Genomic DNA, 18264 nt, shown 5'->3' with positions numbered 1-18264 from the left:
GCTCACACCTGTAATCCCAGCACTTTGGGAGGCCGAGGCAGGTGGATCACCTGAGGTCAGGAATTCAAGACCAGCGCGGGCAACATGGTGAAACCCCGTCTCTACTAAAAATACAAAAATCAGCTGGGCACTGCAGCACGTGCCCGTAATCCCAGCTACTCGGGAGGCTAAAGCAGGAGAATCGCTTGAACCCAGGAGGCAGAGGTTGCAGTGAGCCAAGATTGCGCCACTGCACTCCAGCCTAGGTGACAGAGTGAGATTCCATCTCAAAATAATAATAATAATAATAAGCATTAGTGGGTTGTGGTGGCGTGCACGTGTGGCCCCAGCTACTCAGGAGGCTGATGCAGGAGGAAAGCTTGAGCCCAGGAACTCTGGGCTGTGCAGATTCGGTGTCCCCACTAAATTTAGCATCAGGATGGTGACCTCCTGGTAGTGGAGGAACATCAGGTTGTCTAAGGAGGAGTGAACAGAACCAGGTTGGAAATGAAGCATCTCAAAACTCTGTGCTGATCAGGGTGGGATCATGCCTGTGAGAACCTACTGCACCACAGCCGAGACAGCACAGAGCATAGAAAGATCTGTTTCTGAAAAAATATAAAATAAGAAAGAGTTGGGGGCCAGGCACCGTGGCTCATGCCCATAATTCTACCACTTTGGGAAGCCGAGGATTGCCTGAGCCCAGGAGTTCGAGACCAGCCTGAGCAACATGGTGAGACCCTGTCTCTCTCTCTCTCTCTCTCTTTTTTTCTTTTGAGATGGAGTCTCTCGCTCTGTCTCCAGGCTAGAGTGCCACAGCTCACTGCAACCTCCACCTCCCAGGTTCAAGCAATTCTCCTGCCTCAGCCTCCTGAGTAGCTGGGATTACAGGTGCGCACCACCACACCCAGTTAATTTTTGTATTTTTAGCCAGAGACGGGGTTTCACCATTTTGGCCAGGATGTTCTCGATCTCTTGACCTTGTGATCCGCCCACCTCGGCCTCCCAAAGTGCTGGGATTACAGGCTTGAGCCACTGTGCCCGGCGACCCTATCTCTTTAAAAAAAAAAAAAAAAAAAAAGCAAAATACAAATTAAATAAGAAAGAGTTGAGCCTATTACCACCTACTAGGTTTTAGAGTCTTGAATTTAAAATGAGCATAAAGGTCCTACGGCATAAAATAGAAGACCTTTAGGATCCAAATCTTCAGGAAATTTCCCACCTTTCTGAGTCTAACTTGGTTAGATGCTGGGAAGAGGGAACTGGTTTTCATCTGGGAGAAGCAGAGGTGTGAAGCGGAGCCAGCTCAGCTCCTGTCAGTTGACAAAGAACAAAGAGTGCTCAGCCTCCCAGACTTCAAGCAAAGGCTCAGGCCCACATCTCCATAATCACCCAAGCTTGGATCCCTGCACAGAAGGGCACCTAATGTTTCATCATGAGAACCCAGGTGAGGAGGCAGGGCAGGAGGCGTGGGTCAAGAGCACCTACTGCATGACCAGCCCTGAGCTAGCCTTGGGACATGGTGCTTCACAAGCAGATGTGGTTCCTGCCCTCAGCGAGCTTGTGGTCTATACAGAGAGCCCAATGTGTAACAGTGCATTGCACAGATGCCTAATGATCATCATAGAGTCTGGGGGTGGTTGAAGAGCACGTCATGAGGAGTGGAAGCCAGTCTTAGGAATCAGGGAAGTGGCATTTCAGCAGAAATGAGAAGGATGAGTAAGCCAGGGGCCTTCCATTTGGAAGAAACAGCCTTGGAACACGAGGACCCTACTGTGGGAGCTTGAGAGCCAACCGGCCTGGCCATGTGTGTGTGGGAAGGGGGGAGAGACAGGCCAAGGGGCTCCAGGGTTGGCTTTGCCTGTAGCTTGTGGGCAGACCCGAGTGGCCCCTTCCTGAGCGCACCTACTGGGGTGGTAGGAGACAGCACTGGTCCCTGTGCTTGTCTGGACAGCATCTGAACGGCGCCTGCTCACTGGGGGACGGATATGTGATGGCTGCCAGGAGCTTGCTCATCTGCCCAGCTCTTCCCTCATCTACTCACAGTTCAAGTTATGACTTCCCCAAGCCACAGTAAAGAAGGAGCTGTTAGGTGAAGATATTGTTGCAGTTCAGAGCCTATTGTTTTTGAGTTACAATCTTCCCAGCCCCACCCTGCTGCTGAAGGCCTTTGCCTTTTGCCTGCTGTAGCTGTGGTTGTGCCTAACCCCAGACCCTATCCAGCCCAACCCCAGGTCACAGAGGCACTAGTCCTCTTCTAACGAAGCAGAGAACCCTTTGGATGAAATGGATGGGGTCAGCCGTAGCCAGAGGAGGGCTCCACCAAGGGAGGCCGTGTGGTCCAGAGGCAAGAGCTTGGAACTTTGGAATCAGCAGACCTGGACTCTTCACTCTATCCGCTGTGTGATTTGGAGCAAGTGGCTTAGCTTCTCTGTTCTTCATTCATCCTACCCATGGGGTGATAATCTCACTTCATGGGGTTGTTGGAGGATAAATGAAACTGTATCTTGCCTGGTAAATACTGTAGTCTAATCTGAGATGCTATAGCTAGTAAGATATATGTTCATTTACTCTTCAGAAAGAAAAAATATGCTATTAATTAAACTACATAATGCTTTCTTATCACATTGGCTGCAAGATAGATCCCACTTTCACAGAAGTTGAAGTGTGGAAAAGATGTGTGTCTTCAAATCAACAAGGTGTCGTAGTATGTACTCAAGCTGGGAGTTGTTATTAACAAGGCACTAGGAAGCCCTACCACTTGGACTTCCTTACCACCCATGGCTGAGCACCTAGCTAGACCCATGGATGTGACCTGTGCTGTGGCAACTGCAGCCTCTTTCTCCTTGTGGACTCCCAGCCCAAGGAGTTTGGATTATTCTTGAGTAACCACCTTCTGACAAAGATCTATGTGCTGGATTCCAGGTCTCATCAGCCCTGGGCCCTCCTGAATTTCCCAGTGACTGTGGTGAGGCCATCCATATGCACTGAGCAGGGCCTCCTAAAAGGTCCCAAAATATGTCCCCCAGCCAGGAACCAGCTCAGCCAGAGGTCCAGGCAGAAGGGATGAATCAGATACAGTGTCAAACTGTATCTGAGGAGATACAGGCCTCCCCAGCCAGCACAGAGCCTCCTCCTGAGCCCTCTGTAATGCACCCACTGGGAACTCCCTGGGCTGCCCTCTGTTTTGCCCATTGGTACAGCTTGGCACTCTGGGTCTACGAACTCTCTGAGTGAGGAGACTGCCGTTTGCCGTGCTGTGATGGAAGCCCTTGACTCTGTGATCAAAGACTGTTTCTCTTTCTTCTTGCTTCTTCCCTCAAAAGTGGTAGCGTGGCACCAGGCAGAGTCGAATCTTTTGGTAGGATGACCTGATGTGACCCCATCACTCACATGGGTCACCATCTCCACCGTGCGCTATGCCTGCGCATTCGTCCTGGAAGCACTACCCATCCTCACCAACAGCAGTTTGGCTGATGAACTTGACTCATGCAGAAAAACATTTTCATTTTCTTAAAGTTAACTAACCAATGCAATTAGATGAGGTTTCCATGATTTAAACCTTTATCATTGAAAGAGTGGAAAAATAAATGGCACTTCTAGGGATTTTTTTAGAAACGAGACTATAAACCGTTAAAACATTAAAATTCATTCATTCAACAAATATTTATTAAATGAGTACCTACTAAGTGCCAGGCACCGTTCTAGATGCTGAAAATGCAGCAGAAAACTAAGTCTCTGATTTCAGGGAGCTGACATTCTAGTGAGGAGTCTGAGACAACCAGCACAGTGGTCTGTAAATGACTTGGACTCTGTGGAACTAATTTTTAAATATCCTTTAAGATTTTCTCCATACTCTGGGTGGTCTCATCAGAGGGAGACTGATAAGCGTATAGTTGCACAGTTATTCTATCTTGATCTCTGTTGATATGGCTACAGACATCCTTGGGGAAAACCTACACCTGTTTTGGTTTTAGCTTTTACAGCATTTGACAGAATCACAGAATAATTGACCTGATGGGAATTCCTTAAAAGGAATGTAGAAGAGAAGAGGAGGCGTTATCCTTAGGTCAGGTCTCCCACCTTTGAGCCGGACAAAAGCAGAGTCACCTAAGATTCTTAGAAAAGGTCTTTTGCAGGCTGGCGCAGTGGCTCATGCCTATAATCCCAGGAGGCCAAGGCACCTGAGTTCAGGAGTTCGAGACCAGCCTGGCCAACATAGTGAAACCTCATCTCTACTAAAAGTACAAAAATTAGCCGGGCGTGGTGGCGCACGCCTGTAGTCCCAGCTACTCGGGAGGCTGAGGCGGAAGAATCGCTTGAACCCGGAGGCAGAGGTTGCAGTGAGCCAAGATCATGCCACTGCACTCCAGCCTGGGTGACAGTGCAAGATTCCATCTCAAAAACAAACAAACAAACAAACAGAAAAGGTCTTTTGCAGCCCCTCAGACTTTGTGGCACAGTCTTGCAGCACCAAGAGGTGCCCACAGTTACCCAGCTCAATGTGATAGAATCTCTTTCATTTTTCTTAATGAAGGTGAACCTAATAAAAGCAAACACATGATGATTGTTGATATATTTGATTTCTCTGAGCCTTCTCTGCCCTCGGCCACATAATCCCACTGCCTTTAACTTTCTTGGCCTCATCGGGCACATGCTGTTTATTTAACAAGCTGATACGAGTGTTAGAGAAATAGCACATTGCTGAGCCCTTAAAGAAAAGCTTCACCCTGTCAGCTCAGAAACAGAGAGATGCTGATGATCAGCTAAAGCACATTAGCCAAAAGCATTCTTAGGTGCAGTCGTACTGAGAAGCGCCCCGTGAAGTCCTGACTCAGTGTTCCCTGACATTAAGCCCCTCTGAAATGCGGGCAAAAAATGAATAAAGTATCGTTGAGAACAGGGACTAGGAAGCTGTGATCTGCTGGCATTCACTAACAGATCAAAAGATTGGAGATTGGCTGCAACTTAAAACCACACATCTAGACTCAATTTCGACTGGGATCTGGCTTTCCCAAAAATATCTGTTGAGGTTATTCTCAAGGAAGTGTTCCTTTGTTTAGCCGCTTCCTGAGGGACAGAGGAAACTCAGAATTCAGCTCTTCATTGTCCTTGTAGAGCCGTGCAGCCCAATAGAACTTCCTGCAAGGGAGGGAGGGTCCTGTCTGCACTGGCCAATATCACTGCCCGCCTGTGCACGGTAGCTGCTGAGCCCTTGAGTTGCGGCTTTTGCGACTGAGGAGTTGAAGCTTTCATTTTAGATAATTTTAATTAAATTTAAATTGGACAGCGCAGGTCTGGAGGAGCCCCTGCAACTCAGAGTGATTCTAGGGGCAAAGCATCTTTGTAGACTTTAGCCTTCACATCCTTGCCTAGGAAGGACTCTTGGCACTTGGTGTTTAGTCTGTTTGCAGACCTCATGGAGCCGATGTGGTGCCCCAGGCAGTGCTCTAAACATCGCAGCAGATCTGTCACACTCTGGCAGTTCCCTGGATAAACAGCCCTGTCTCTTGTCTCTTTCAAGTCTGGGGCCTGGTGGGAGCCGTTTTCCATGACTCTGAGTAGCTGAGTAACAGAGCCCAGGAGAGGATGAGTCATGGACCTGTCTAGAAGGGAAACATCTCTAGGGTTGCAGCAAAGATCTAGAACCAGAACCACAGTTTTGAGAACTTTGTCAGCATCCCCAAAATGGGGACTCAAAATGAGCTCACTGGCAAATCCAAATTCTATTGTTGATTTCTGTATTTTGCTTCTACAATGGAAAGCCGATATGCGAGAGAGGTGGTCACCCCGGCAGAAGCCTTGATTTTTTTTTGACTTTAGTGACAAGAGATAATTACTGTGGGATTGATCAGGCGTCCAGAGTATTGGAGCAAATAAATTGTGCAGTGGCCAGTGCGGGAGGGGCCTGGCTGCTAATGGAAGTGGTGGCTGGGTCATCCCGCTGTAATGTGGCTTGATGGAGCGTCTGCACGGGTCTGCTGTAATGTGCTATTGATATGCAGCCAGCCAATTTCCCCCGTGTGGCTGGGGCTGTGAACCATTCGAGCAGAGCTGGGCTGCACAGCAGTAAATGAAGAGGAAAATTGAAGTAATGTCGTATTATAAATTTATGATTTCATCTGCCTGACCTAGAGGATGTTCGGTGATGGGGGGTGGAGATAAGATCCCCCACTCTGGCAGATGCCGAATTCTCATCTTTGTGGTTTGGAATACTGTAGTATTGATGTGTCCAGGAAGAGTGGGGTGAGACCCAAAGTTGGGGTGAACCTGACCATGCTTTTCTTCTTTCTTGTTGGAGCCTTGTGGGAAAGCCGGGAAGAAAGCAGGTGTCATGGCATTGTATTGGTCGCCTAAGTGCAGGGAGAAACTGGCTGTTCTGCCACTTCCCACCCTCCTGAGGGAAGGTGACACATGGGCCTATGCTTTTGCTGTCAGATTAACACTGAAATATTTAAGACCCCCAGCTCTGAAGTTAGAAGCAAAGGAGCCATTTTTCATCAGAAAAGCCCCTAGGCAGCCATGACTTGGCTGTTTGCATATAATCCGTTTATCAATATTGTTGAAATCATGGTATAAGAAATCTAGTATGAGATCTGATTTGCTAGCAGGTGATTAATTTGGAGGAGAACTGAGCTGCCCAGCCACGAAATAAATACGAAGGAAGGCGCCAGTATGCATGTGTCCATTTAAGGCATCTGAGCCCTGGCCTTTGCCGTTCTTCCTTCCTTCTTTCCCCATCGGGTTCCTGAGCTCAGCATCCCACCGGGCCCCTGCTCGTTAGCTAGCAGTCAGTGCAGAGCTGCTGGGTCCTTCTGCCTCGCTTGGGCAGGCTTCTGCCAGGGAGTCACCAAGCGCTGGGAAATAAGCGCATGGGGAGGAGCAGGCGGCAAGAGCCTGTGGAGGCAGAGACAGTTCTATTGGCCAGTGAGTGAGCTGTGACTGCAAATTTGGGAAGGTTCTGGGGGAAGCAAGAGAAAGGAGCCACAGCTGATCTCACTTGAGAATTTGGGCACATCACTGTTGCAAGACTTTCTACAGGTAACAAGACTTAAGCTCCAAGAGAAAAAGGAAGACTCCTATGTTAAGTCGTGTTGCTGTCACAGATTACCATAGACTGGGTGGCTTATGAACAGCAAACGTTTATTTCTCACAGTTCTGGAGGCTGGGAAGTAACGATCAAGGCGCTGGCTGATTCCATGTACTTCCTCATATATGGCCCCTTCTAACCATGTCCTCACGTGTTGGAAGGGGTGAGGGTCTCTCTGTGGCATCTTTGTTAAGGGCACATTCATGAGGGCTCCACCTCATGGCCTCATCACACCCCAAAGGCCCCACCTCCTAAGGCCTTAACCTTGGGGGTTAAGATTTCAACAAAGAAATTGGGGGAAAACACAAACATCAAATCATAACAACCCCCAAGGGCATGGTTGTGGGCCAGACGCAGGACTAGAACCCAGGTCTCCTGACTTCAGACCCGCGAGTTTCTGCTCTAGGTCTGGTGGCAGATCCACAGATCCTAGGGCAGAGGCTACAACACCAACATCCACCAGGAAGTGAGGGATGGTGGAGCCCATCTCTGAGGCACAAAAGTTCTGAGTAGGCAGCAGGATGACAAGCAGACTGTGACTCCTGTTGCCGAGTGCAGGCAAAGTGGAATTTAGTAAGTGATCCTTTTCCGTTAGCCCTCACTTGCAGGGTCACAAAGTGGTCAGTGTGATGTGTGAGAAGCCACTGAGCAGGTAAGACCCCAGAGCTGTGTGTAGGGATGTTTTTAAAGGGGGTGTGTAGAAGGGCAGAGACAGCCGTGGAAAGTGTCACTGCTGCCCTCAATTGCCGGAGAGCCTGGAGGCTGCCGTAAGTCTAGCCATCAAAGTCATCGTTTGCCAGTGTTTTGATCACAAACAACAGAAACAACCCTGGCTGCTGTAAGCAGCAAGGAGATTATTAGAAGGAGCTTGGGCAGTGCTGGAGAATTGACAGATGGCTGGAGAACAGGACTCAAAACAGGCAGGAACCGGGGGAGCTGGGTGGTCAGAGCCCCAGCCGTAGCCAACGGGACAACTCAGGAATGACCTGGTCAGGGGGCCACTGTTGCCAACACCGGATGCCAGATTCTGCTGCTGACACCAGAATAAATTCAGAGCCAGTCCCTCCTCCTCTGCCCTACCAGCTCCAGAGGCAGATCCCAAGGAGGGCTTCCATCTGTCGAGCCCAGGTTCACGGGCCTGCCTCTCAGCCTCCAACCCCAGGAAGAGTGGGAGGGAGGCCTTCTCAGCTTCTGTGATGGGGGGTGGGCCTCTCTCCAAGACTCACACACAGGGAGAGGCTCAGGGGCTGGGCAGCCAAAAAACGACCACAGGCATTCACCTCCAAGGTCAAAGCGAAAGTCTTGTTCTCAGTGGTTGGGTGGCCGTGGTGGCATCTTAAGAGCATGAATGCGCTGAGGTTACACATATACTGAGTGGAGGGAGGTAGAGTAAGCCTGGCCCATGTGGCCTTCATTTAGCCTGAATCAGGCAGGGACGTGAAGAACGAAGTGGCCTGAGCGGCCACAATGAGCTAAATGACACCTCACATCACTGGGGGTTAGTGACAGATCTGAGATGGTCACACCGGCTCCTGGACTTGCCAGCTGAGTTTCTTGTGTGCCCAGTGGCCAGCCCAGTGGCAGTTTCTGCAAGCGTCTTTCAGTGAACCACTCACCCCCTAGCTTGTCTGCTGAGACAGGGGTCTAGAAATAATACGCTTGCTGTGAAATGCCCATCCAGTCACACCGCACGGGGCTCCTGAGTTTGAGCTACACTTTGTGGTTTGCATCTTAACACACCCAGCCCCTCACCGTTCTCCAAAGATCCTGGCACCTCCGTGGAGTGTCAAAACTGCAATGTGGGCCGTGGCTCATCAGGCCCAGCGTTTTCCAGAGGCCCAGGGTGAGCCCTGAGTTTGGCCGCTAAACTGTGATTCCTGAGTTCCCATGCTCTGTCTGGTGCTGGCTCTGTTGTCCACTGCCTTGGGAGGAGGCATCACAAGGACTTTAATCTCCTACTGTCAATAGCTTTAAGGTAAAGTACATGCAGGGTAAGCTCTCCAAATGTCAGAGCCAGGCGCAGGCCTTGTGTTTGGTGCTGATGCATGGCATTTACTCTGAAGGTTCAGGAAAGTACATGGGCTTTGCAAGGTCTGGCTGCCCAAATACGGGTTAATTAGCAACAGCTGACAGCAGCGCCTCCGGCCGTGGGAGAGAGGTGACCCAGGCCCTTGATAAAAAAAACCCTCATGGGAGACAAATTATTCTGTGAAGGAAAATAACTCAGGCTGTTCCTCATTGCCACCCTCCATGAGATTTTACCCCAGACCTGAGGCGGCTATACTAACAGGACTCTGATCTTTCTCTTTGTGTTCAAGGATACCCCAACTTCGTGGCGACCTATGGCCGCGGCTACCCCGGATTTGCTCCTAGCTATGGCTATCAGTTCCCAGGTGAGTGGCTTGGGCTCCCAGGGCTTTGGAAGCACAAGAGGTGGGCTGCATTTGGGGGGAGGTGAGAGGACCCCTAAAAGAATGCATTTCATACATGCATCCACTTGAAAATGACCTATACGTGATAAATTTCAAACCCATTGAAGTTCAAGGCCAGGATGCAGCTCAGAGTTTCTGATTAACTCAAGTATAACTCACTGGTGCTGGGTATTTGAGGATGGCAGCTTTTAAAGGGAAAGCAGGAGAACTAAGGCAAGAGGCCTCTGTCTGTGCTCACCTCCTTTTTCTGAAGCCTCTTCCAGGTTTTTTCTCACTGGGGACTGAACTCTAGGCCCAGGGCTTTCTTTCACCCTCTACCACCCTTGCCGGCCTCCCTCGCCTGCCCAATGTTTGATGTCTCCCCGCCCTTCCTTCCTTTCCTCCACTTCTCCTCCTCCCGCTCGGTCCCGACTGCTGTGGCTTCGGCGCCCTTCTGGGCTGTGTTGATGTTGAGCTGCTGGGGGTTGGGCTGCCATCCATCTGGGTGGGCTGTTTAGATTCTCCTTTCCCTCTGCGTGGGTATCAAGACTTGAGGCAGAGCCCATGGTGATACCCGCAAAATGCCGGGGCTGCTCCAGCTCCAGCTCCAGGTAGCTGGCAGGCCTGGGAGCTCACCTGGAAGAAGCAGTGAGGAGACACATGGTCTTGTAGGGATGGGGGAGGGACAATGAAGGAAGCCATGTTTTACAGGGTGTGCTTTTCCCCAGCCTTTCTCAAATCTGGAGCACAGATAAGAATATATTGGAGTGTGGCTGGGCACGGTGGCTCATGCCTGTAATCCCAGCACTTTGGGAGGCTGAGGTGGGTGGATCACGAGGTCAGGAAATGGAGACCATCCTGGCTAACATGTTAAAATCCCATCTCTACTAAATATACAAAAAATAAATTGGCTGGGCATGATGGCAGGCGCCTGTAGTCCCAGCTATTTGGGAGGCTAAGGCAGGAGAATGGCATGAACCTGGAAGATGGAGCTTGCAGTGAGCAGAGATCACGCCATTGCACTCCAGCCTGGGTGACAGAGCGAGACTCTGTCTCAAAAAAAAAAAAAAAGAGAGAATATATTGGGGTGTTTGGGGGTGTCCATGTGCAAAGGACAGATTCCAGAGGAGGTGTTAGGGACAGTCTTGTCCCCTGTGGGTTCTCTGCTGAGGGAGGAGGCTCCATGGGGAGCTGAGCTGCAGACGGAGTTTCACCCCTGCCTTGTAGCCATGCCTAGACCTGGAGGTCTGGGAGTGTCAGGGTCTGAGATTAATTAGGAAGCAAAGGGAGTGAAGATGTGTCGCTGGAAGATGGCGCCCTGACACTGATGACAGGAGGGCAGGGTGAGGACTTGGCCTGGTCTTTGCCTCAGAGCAAGCATTGGGGCGGGAAAGGTGCAGGCGGGCAGGTCAGGAGGCATTTGGGAGCACCTAGAGCCGTGCTCTATGGCAGACAGATCCCTCAACCAGCAGTGGAAGCCCCAAGCTCTTGTCCTGGCTCCGACACCACCTGGCCAAGTGGCCGTGGGCAGGTCACTCAGCTTCTCGGGCCTTACTTCTCTCTTTTGGAAAAGGGGGTCTGTGAGGAATGGTCTTTGGGGTCTGTGCCCCGCTCTGATTGTGTGGGTCAGAGGGTGCAGGGAAGGCAGCCACAGAAGCATAAGTTCAAGATGGAGGAGTTTGAGTGCAGGGAGCTCCCCCACCAGTGTCCCCTGGGGCTGGGGCAGTTCCCCCATCTAGAAGGGGCCTCAGCAAGGCTCCTCGGCCTGCACTGAGGAAGCCATCCCCAAAGATGCCCGCCAGCAGCAGGCTGCTTCAGGATGGCCACAGGTTCCCAGACCTGAAGGAAGGAAGGGCACAGGCAAGAAGGACCACCACAAGAGAGGCCAGCACTCAACCAGTCACTGTCATTAGACTTTCCCGTTTCCAGGCAGATGCCCCCACCAGGCACAGGCACAGAGGTAGAAACTCCTTCTGAAGGGGTCACAGTATGCAAGGGGCAGGACCTGCATTTGGACCAGGCAGTCTGGGCCTTAACCGCCACCTTCCGCTATCTCCCTAGCGTCCGTTTGTCTGGTACAATAACACTAGCCACAAGTAGCTACTAAAACTTAGGTTTAAATTAAAGTTGGCAACACCTGTAATCCCAGCACTTTGGGAGGCCGAGGTAGGAGGATCACTTGAGGTCAGGAGTTCGAGACCCACCTGGCCAACATGGCGAAACCCCATCTCTACTAAAAATATAAAAACGAGCCAGGCGTGGTGCCAGGCGTCTATAATCCCAGCTACTCAGGAGGCTGAGGCAAGAGAATCACTTGAACCCAGGAGGTAGAGGTTGCAGTGAGCCAAGATTGTACCACTATCCTCCAACCTAGATGACAGAGTGAGACTCTGTCTCAAAAATAATAATAGAAGAAGAAGAAGTAAAAGGAAAATTTCAGTTCCTTTAAAAACACTGGCCGCATTTCAGTGACTCAGTAGCCCTGTATGGCAAGTGGCTATTGCCAGCACAGAATGTAGAACGGTCACCGCGGAAATTTCTTATGGGCCGGTACTGTTCCAGTGCTTAAAGAAAAAGGGCTGTGATTGGGGGATGCACGGTCCACGCACTTAAACATGCACACCACTCCTCCCTGGAGAGACCCGTGGGGTCAGCACCCCCGTGCTTCATTCTCTGCCTGTCCTGCTCAGCCCAGAAGCTGGTGGCAGGTTCAAGGGGAGCTTTTCCTCTCACTTCCTCCCCTGGCTTCCCCTCCAGGGGATGACAGGCACAAAGGCTCACACATCTCGGGCCTCCAAGTGCAGCACTGATCTGTGCACTCAGCCTGCACAACCTGCTCCCCTCCTTAATCAGGCTACCATTGCCCCGAGTGTGATGCTAGTCCCAGGAGGTTAGAATTGAGGGATCTTAACATGGAATAATTGGGGGAGGGCATCAATGTGGATCCCATGCTAAGGCACCTGTCTCATCAGAGGGCCTGCCCCAGGGCCCCCATGAGTTGGCTCAGAGTACAACTCTGCCTCCATGGCCTGCATCCCTGGGCCTGCCCCAGGCAGACGGATGCAGCAGTGACCAAATTGAGGCTGGGCAGAGTGAAATAGGGTCCCCTGGGTGCCAGCCCTTCACCAAAGCCAAGGCTTTGGGAATTGGGAGGGTTGAGCTGGGGAAAGGAGGATAGAGTGGGGTTGGAGTGTTTATGCTCAGGACCCATCTGTCATGGCCACAGCCCCTGCAGCTTAATACAATCAGCTGGGTTTGAATGGGACAGAAATCAGGCATTACAGTGTACAGACAGCAGCTTCCTGACCTTTGGGAGTTAGCTGCCCTGTTCTCTCTCAACCATCAAACTTTTGTTTTTCCATCCTTCCCACCTTCCCACTCATTATGGAAGCCTCTTGGTTCTTTTAACTAATGGCCAGAAAGGGGCCACCAGTGGCCACAAGAGTAAGGCTGCCTGCTCTCAGAAAGGGTAAGAGTGGAGAGGCCCTGAACTGGGAAGGGTGGCCCCGTGGCTGGGACTGCCCACCCCACTCATCTGAGGAGCCAAGCTGGGGTCGGAGTCTATTCCCCTCCTGACCCCCTCCCAAAGGAGATGCTTCTTATGGAGTGTTGTGTCTGTGCTTATCCCAGATGCCTCCCAAGTAGCCAAGTGTTTCCAGACACAAAGCCTAGGTAGGTCCATGTGTTGTTCCAGTCAAGAGTGCAAGGAGTAGCTGAGCCCCTCTAGAACCAACTTGATGCCTGCTGGAGTCACAGCCTCAGGGCCAGGGCTACAGAGAAGCTTTGGGATGCCCTGACTTCCATCTGTCACCTCATGCCAATAAGGAAGGTTTCTGGTGGATCTGGCCAAGGCGGCTGGGGTACAGAAGGGAGACCCAGAAATGGGGCAGCCCAGCCCTCTGCCCTCTCCTCATCCCCATCAGGTAGATTCTGCGGACCCCTGCCACACCCTGGGGATCCTGTGACTTCGTGACATTGCACAGCAGTCATGTCACCTCCCAACTGTCCTGATGTTTTCTTTGTGGTCTTTCTTTTCAGTGTCCTCACTGTATGCCCACTTTACCCACTTCCCACCTCCGGCCCCCCTCATGCTGTGCGTGGATCCCAAATCTCTCCCAGCCCCTTTCTGAGTCCCCCTAGCAGGGCCATGCAGGACAGCTAGCTGGGAGAAATGAAAGCACGCCCAGGTCCTAGAGAGCTCCGAGACTCTTCATCCTGGCTGTTCTCACTCATAAACCAGGTAGCCTGGGTCCCCTTTCAGGAAGATGCAGTCTGATCCCCTTTATAAACGGTCCTCCTTTCCACCTGGATTTACCCTTTCTATGAACATCCATCTCATCTGGCTGGGGGTGCAGATAGCACTCTTAGTAGAGCCTCATTCTGGCCATGTGACATGGGGCTGCAGGGACCTTCCTGGGCCACACAGCTGGTGGCAAGTGGCACCTGGCTGTGCCCATCTTCAGAATTCTGTGAGAATAAATGTAATGTTCCTAGAGAAGGCTAGACACTGGATAGTTTTTAGAGTGGGGAGTAGTTCTTTTCTAGAAAGGCTGGATGGTGACCAGCCGCTCTGGGAACAGCTCCTGCTTCCCACATCCAGGTGTCCACCCCAGCCCGGAATTCGGATCAGGATCCCGTCTTGAATTATTATGGGTTGTGATCAGGGATCTCCCCTGCTTCCTCTCTTTTCCCTGCTCTGAACTTCTCATTTCAGTTTAATCTGTTAATTTCTGTTCTTATTTCACTTTGCAGACTATTTGCCGATTTCACAAGACATAATTTTTATCAACTAGCTCTTAAGAGAGGCATAGCAAAGGGGTTTGCGACCATTTCTAGAGAGGACACAGTCCTGGCCTGGGCCGCCCCCGCTCCCGTCAGTGCTCACTGAAAGTCTGTCCTAACTGCCTGTTCGAATGAATGTTCTTTTTCTCATTTTTAATTCTTGGAAAAGACTCGTGTCCTCATTTCTTCACTCAATTAAAAAAAGAGAATATTCTCCAGTCCCCTCCCACTTTGCTTCTCGTGTGCATTGTGACCAACCCCACTTCCCCAGAATGTAACGGGGCCAGAGGGAAACTTCTCACAAACTTTGTAGAGCCTCCTCAGGGGAAGCTAGGAAGAAGACATCAAATTTTTTTAAGTCATGACCAAACAGGCTTATTGGGGACATTTCATGGGGTGAGCTTTGAAGTGCTAGTGGTCCAGAGGGGTTGCAAATACATGACTTGGAGCACCTGTGTCTTACGATGGACAGTGATAAAGGTGAACACACAGAGACAGACTATTCTCTTAAGAATGTGAAAAACCTAATCTGGAAGAGGAGCTATAGAAACACTATCTGACTATCTTTGTCTTTTGGGGCAGTGGCTGTTGCCATAATCACAAGCCTGTCTGTCTTCGAGAAGGGACAGTGGAGTCACCCAGGTGCTACCACATGGCAGGCACGGTGGGCACCGATCCACAGTGGGCCCCGCCTTACCCAGCTTGCCTCCCTGCCCATGCTGGCCTGGCCTTGCCTGCTGGCACCATTGGGGTGGGAGAGGGTGAAACACAGGGGGCCCATCCTGATCAGGCCCCATCTCAAGGCTGGCACTCCTGCCCATCACCCTTGGAAGGATCTTTTCCCATGCCTGACTCCCACCATTTCCCTGACTGAAATACACCCACTCTCTTGGATTAATGACATACCACTCAGTTGGACCCTCAAGAGTCACCGTGTTGTTTGTGCTGGTAGTTTGTGAGAAGTGACCTGCGCGCACGCTTCCATTTGATGCATTTGATGTGAGTGAATCCATACCTTTGAATGTCATTGTCCTCGAGACCCTACATGTGCAGTTTGGCTCATCTCATTAAAGATGCTTGATGTAATAATTGGTTAGTTTCCTTTTATTTTCCCACAGGCTTTTCATGAGTATTATTTTTTTTCAAAGAACAAATCTGTATGGCTTTCCCCGTCCCCTCCCATATTTTGTTTTGCTATGAATTGCTTCGCTTTGGTGAACTTGTCCTAGTATGCTTGCCTCACAAACGTTTTAGCCATTGTGAATTTTCTTCATCTCTGTATATAGTTCATCTGTGCTTCTCCCTGATGACGTTTTATTTTTTTCCCCTGTAAGCAACCAAGGTAGAAAAATAAATTGTTTACCATGGACATGCTGTGTGCTGCCGTCTCTTGGCCTGACAGTGTCCTGTTCTCGCTCCGGGGGAGGTGAATGCACGGAATAACCAGCACCGATGACAGCCCTAGTGCAGTTTCTAAAAGCATGCAGACTCCCCCTGGCTGCCGCCTGTTCCCAGCCCTCCCCGCTTCCTGGCGTCCCCTGTACTTGCTTGAGGTGGTCTGTCCTTGAGCAGAGCGGCAGAGCATCTGCATGCACCAGCTGCACGGTATCGCCCCGATGCTCCTTCCTGTGCCATGGCTCCCCTCTCGAGTGAAAATGCCACACGCATCTGGAGCCCCTCACATCTGTCTGTGCACTCGGTATGTGCGCACCCTTGCCCTCGCGCACACGGGCCTGCGTGTGGTTGTGCACGTGGCCTGCTTTCCTGACTCCCCAGAGCACTGCAGGTGGAAGAGGCACCAGTGTACAGTGGGAATGTTCTTAGCTATGAAGCCGGAGGACCTGGTTTCCAGGTCCCACTTGGCCACTTAGTAGCCATGTGGCCTTGAGCAAGTCAGGTACCGCTCCAAGCCCTGGAGATAATGAAAGTGCCTAGTTAGTTGAGTTGTTAGAATTAAGGGATAACATGTGCATGAATGTGCCTTGTAAGTTGGGAAGTGCTATAAAATTGGAAGTTTTAGAAATAGTGGGCGTTGATGTTCTTACTAAGTCAGCTCTCCACGGTGGTTTTCCCATTTTTATCCCCCATGATGGATCTGTCATCAGTGAAAGGAATAATACAGGATTCCTACGTGAAGCTAGAGACTTGCTAGGACTTCCTACCCACCCTCACGCCCCATCCTTTCTCTTCCCTCCTTCCCCATTTTGCTGATCACCAGGTACTGAAATAGGTACCAGGCATCTGGACATGAATAAGCTTGACTCCTTCAGATGCTCTTGGGCTAGCCAAGGGCGAGAGAAGCAGTGATAAGACCAATTGAACATCATAAGACAGGCACTTCACTAGAGAGAAGGAAGGTCTGGCTAGGCATAGTGGCTCATACCTATAATCCCAACACTTTGGGGAGGTCGAGGTGGGTGGATTGCCTGAGATCAGGAGTTCAAGGCCAGCCTAGCTAACAAGGTGAAACCCCATCTCTACTAAAACTACAAAAAATAGCCAGGTGTGGTGGCGGGCACCTGTAGTCCTAGCTACTTGGGAGGCTGAGGCAGGAGAATCGCTTGAGCCTGGGAGGCAGAGATTGCAGTTAGCCGAGATCGCGCTACTGCACTCCAGCCTGGGTGACAGTGAGACTCTGTCTCAAAAAAAGAGAGAGAGAGAGAGAGAAGCTCTCTATGCTGTAAGGGTGCAAGGGTGGGCTGCTTGCCCAGAGTGCCTTCTAGAGAAGGTGACACCAGAACTGGGTCTCAAAAAGCCAAATAGAATTAACCAGGTAAAGAAGGAAAGGAAGAAATGGAGGAAACGGAGAAATGACATGCTTAGACATTGAATCAGATAGTTTTAAGAAAGAAGAGAAACACAAAAGTAATAAAACACAAAATAATAATGGACTAAACAAAATCAGAATTCATTTGTCTCTCATGTAAAAGAAGCCTGGATGTGACTCCATAATACTCATGGTCTGGGTTTCTTCTCTAATCTCATTCTATTCTCTTCAGCATGACTCCACCTCATACTCTAAGAAGGCTGCTCAAACTCCAGCCATCACATATGCATCCCAGAGGAATACATCTCTTCCCTTTAGTAATGCTTCTTAGAAGTCATGCAGGACATTTTGCTTAGATCCCATTGGTCAGAACTTGGTCACATGACCAGTTTCAGCTGCCTGGAAAGCTCAGAAGTGTCTTTTTTTTCCAGGTAGCCATGTGCTCAGCTAAAAATAAAGGATTTTGGTAACTAAGAAAGAAGAGTGGAACGGCTACTAGTAGACACTTAGCAATTTCTGCTACACACCTGAGAGAGGAAGCATTGCAGGTCCCAAGGATTGTGAGTAGTTCAGTGCACAGGGAGCTTGCAGAAGCATCTTGGGTGGGAGGAGAACTACAAGGCTGGAGCCATGGTGGGCCTGCTGAGTCAAGTTTAGGAAGTTAAATTTGATCCCCAAAGAATATGAAATGCTTAGAGATGACTTCACATACAGAAGTGATGTGGTCGAACTTCCATAGTGAGTCAGAGGAGTTTGGAGAAGTGAGGGGCCATGAGGGTGAGTCTGGAGGATTGTCCCTTCTTTCTGCACCCCACCTCCTCTCCGCACCCCACCTCCTCTCCGCACCCCACCTCCTCTCCTCTCCGCACCCCACCTTCTCTCCTCTCCGCACCCCACCTCCTCTCCTCTCCGCACCCCACCTCCTCTCCTCTCCGCACCCCACCTCCTCTCCTCTCCGCACCCCACCTCCTCTCCGCACCCCACCTCCTCTCCTCTCCGTACCCCACCTCCTCTCCTCTCCGCACCCCACCTCCTCTCCTCTCCGCACCCCACCTCCTCTCCTCTCCGCACCCCACCTCCTCTCCTCTCCGCACCCCATCTCCTCTCCTCTCCGCACCCCACCTCCTCTCCTCTCCGCACCCCACCTCCTCTCCTCTCCGCACCCCACCTCCTCTCCGCCTCATCCTCTCTTGGCTCCATATCCCTAGCTCCCTGCCTGGGGCTAGCTCGGGGTT

General features: G+C 50.8%; 1 protein-coding gene across 10 annotated transcripts in view; it reads left to right on the top strand.

Annotated features, from left to right (window-relative positions):
* MSI2 (musashi RNA binding protein 2) overlaps window positions 1-18264 on the top strand; it is a 432237-nt gene that overhangs the window by 363593 nt on the left and 50380 nt on the right. For 9 of the 10 annotated variants that reach the window (XM_050764741.1, XM_050764740.1, XM_050764746.1 and 6 more), the window contains one exon: window positions 9388-9462. In XM_050764741.1, coding sequence (XP_050620698.1) covers window positions 9388-9462 — 75 coding nt within the window. Of the gene's footprint in view, window positions 1-9387; window positions 9463-14232; window positions 15349-18264 lie in introns of those variants that run through there. The other variant, XM_050764749.1, reaches the window with a different exon arrangement.

This window comes from Macaca thibetana, chromosome 16, assembly GCF_024542745.1.
Source record: "Macaca thibetana thibetana isolate TM-01 chromosome 16, ASM2454274v1, whole genome shotgun sequence".
Taxonomy (NCBI): Eukaryota; Metazoa; Chordata; class Mammalia; order Primates; family Cercopithecidae; genus Macaca; species Macaca thibetana.
The sequence above is the reverse complement of the archived record's forward strand: the minus strand, read 5'-3'. Positions and strand labels throughout refer to the sequence as shown.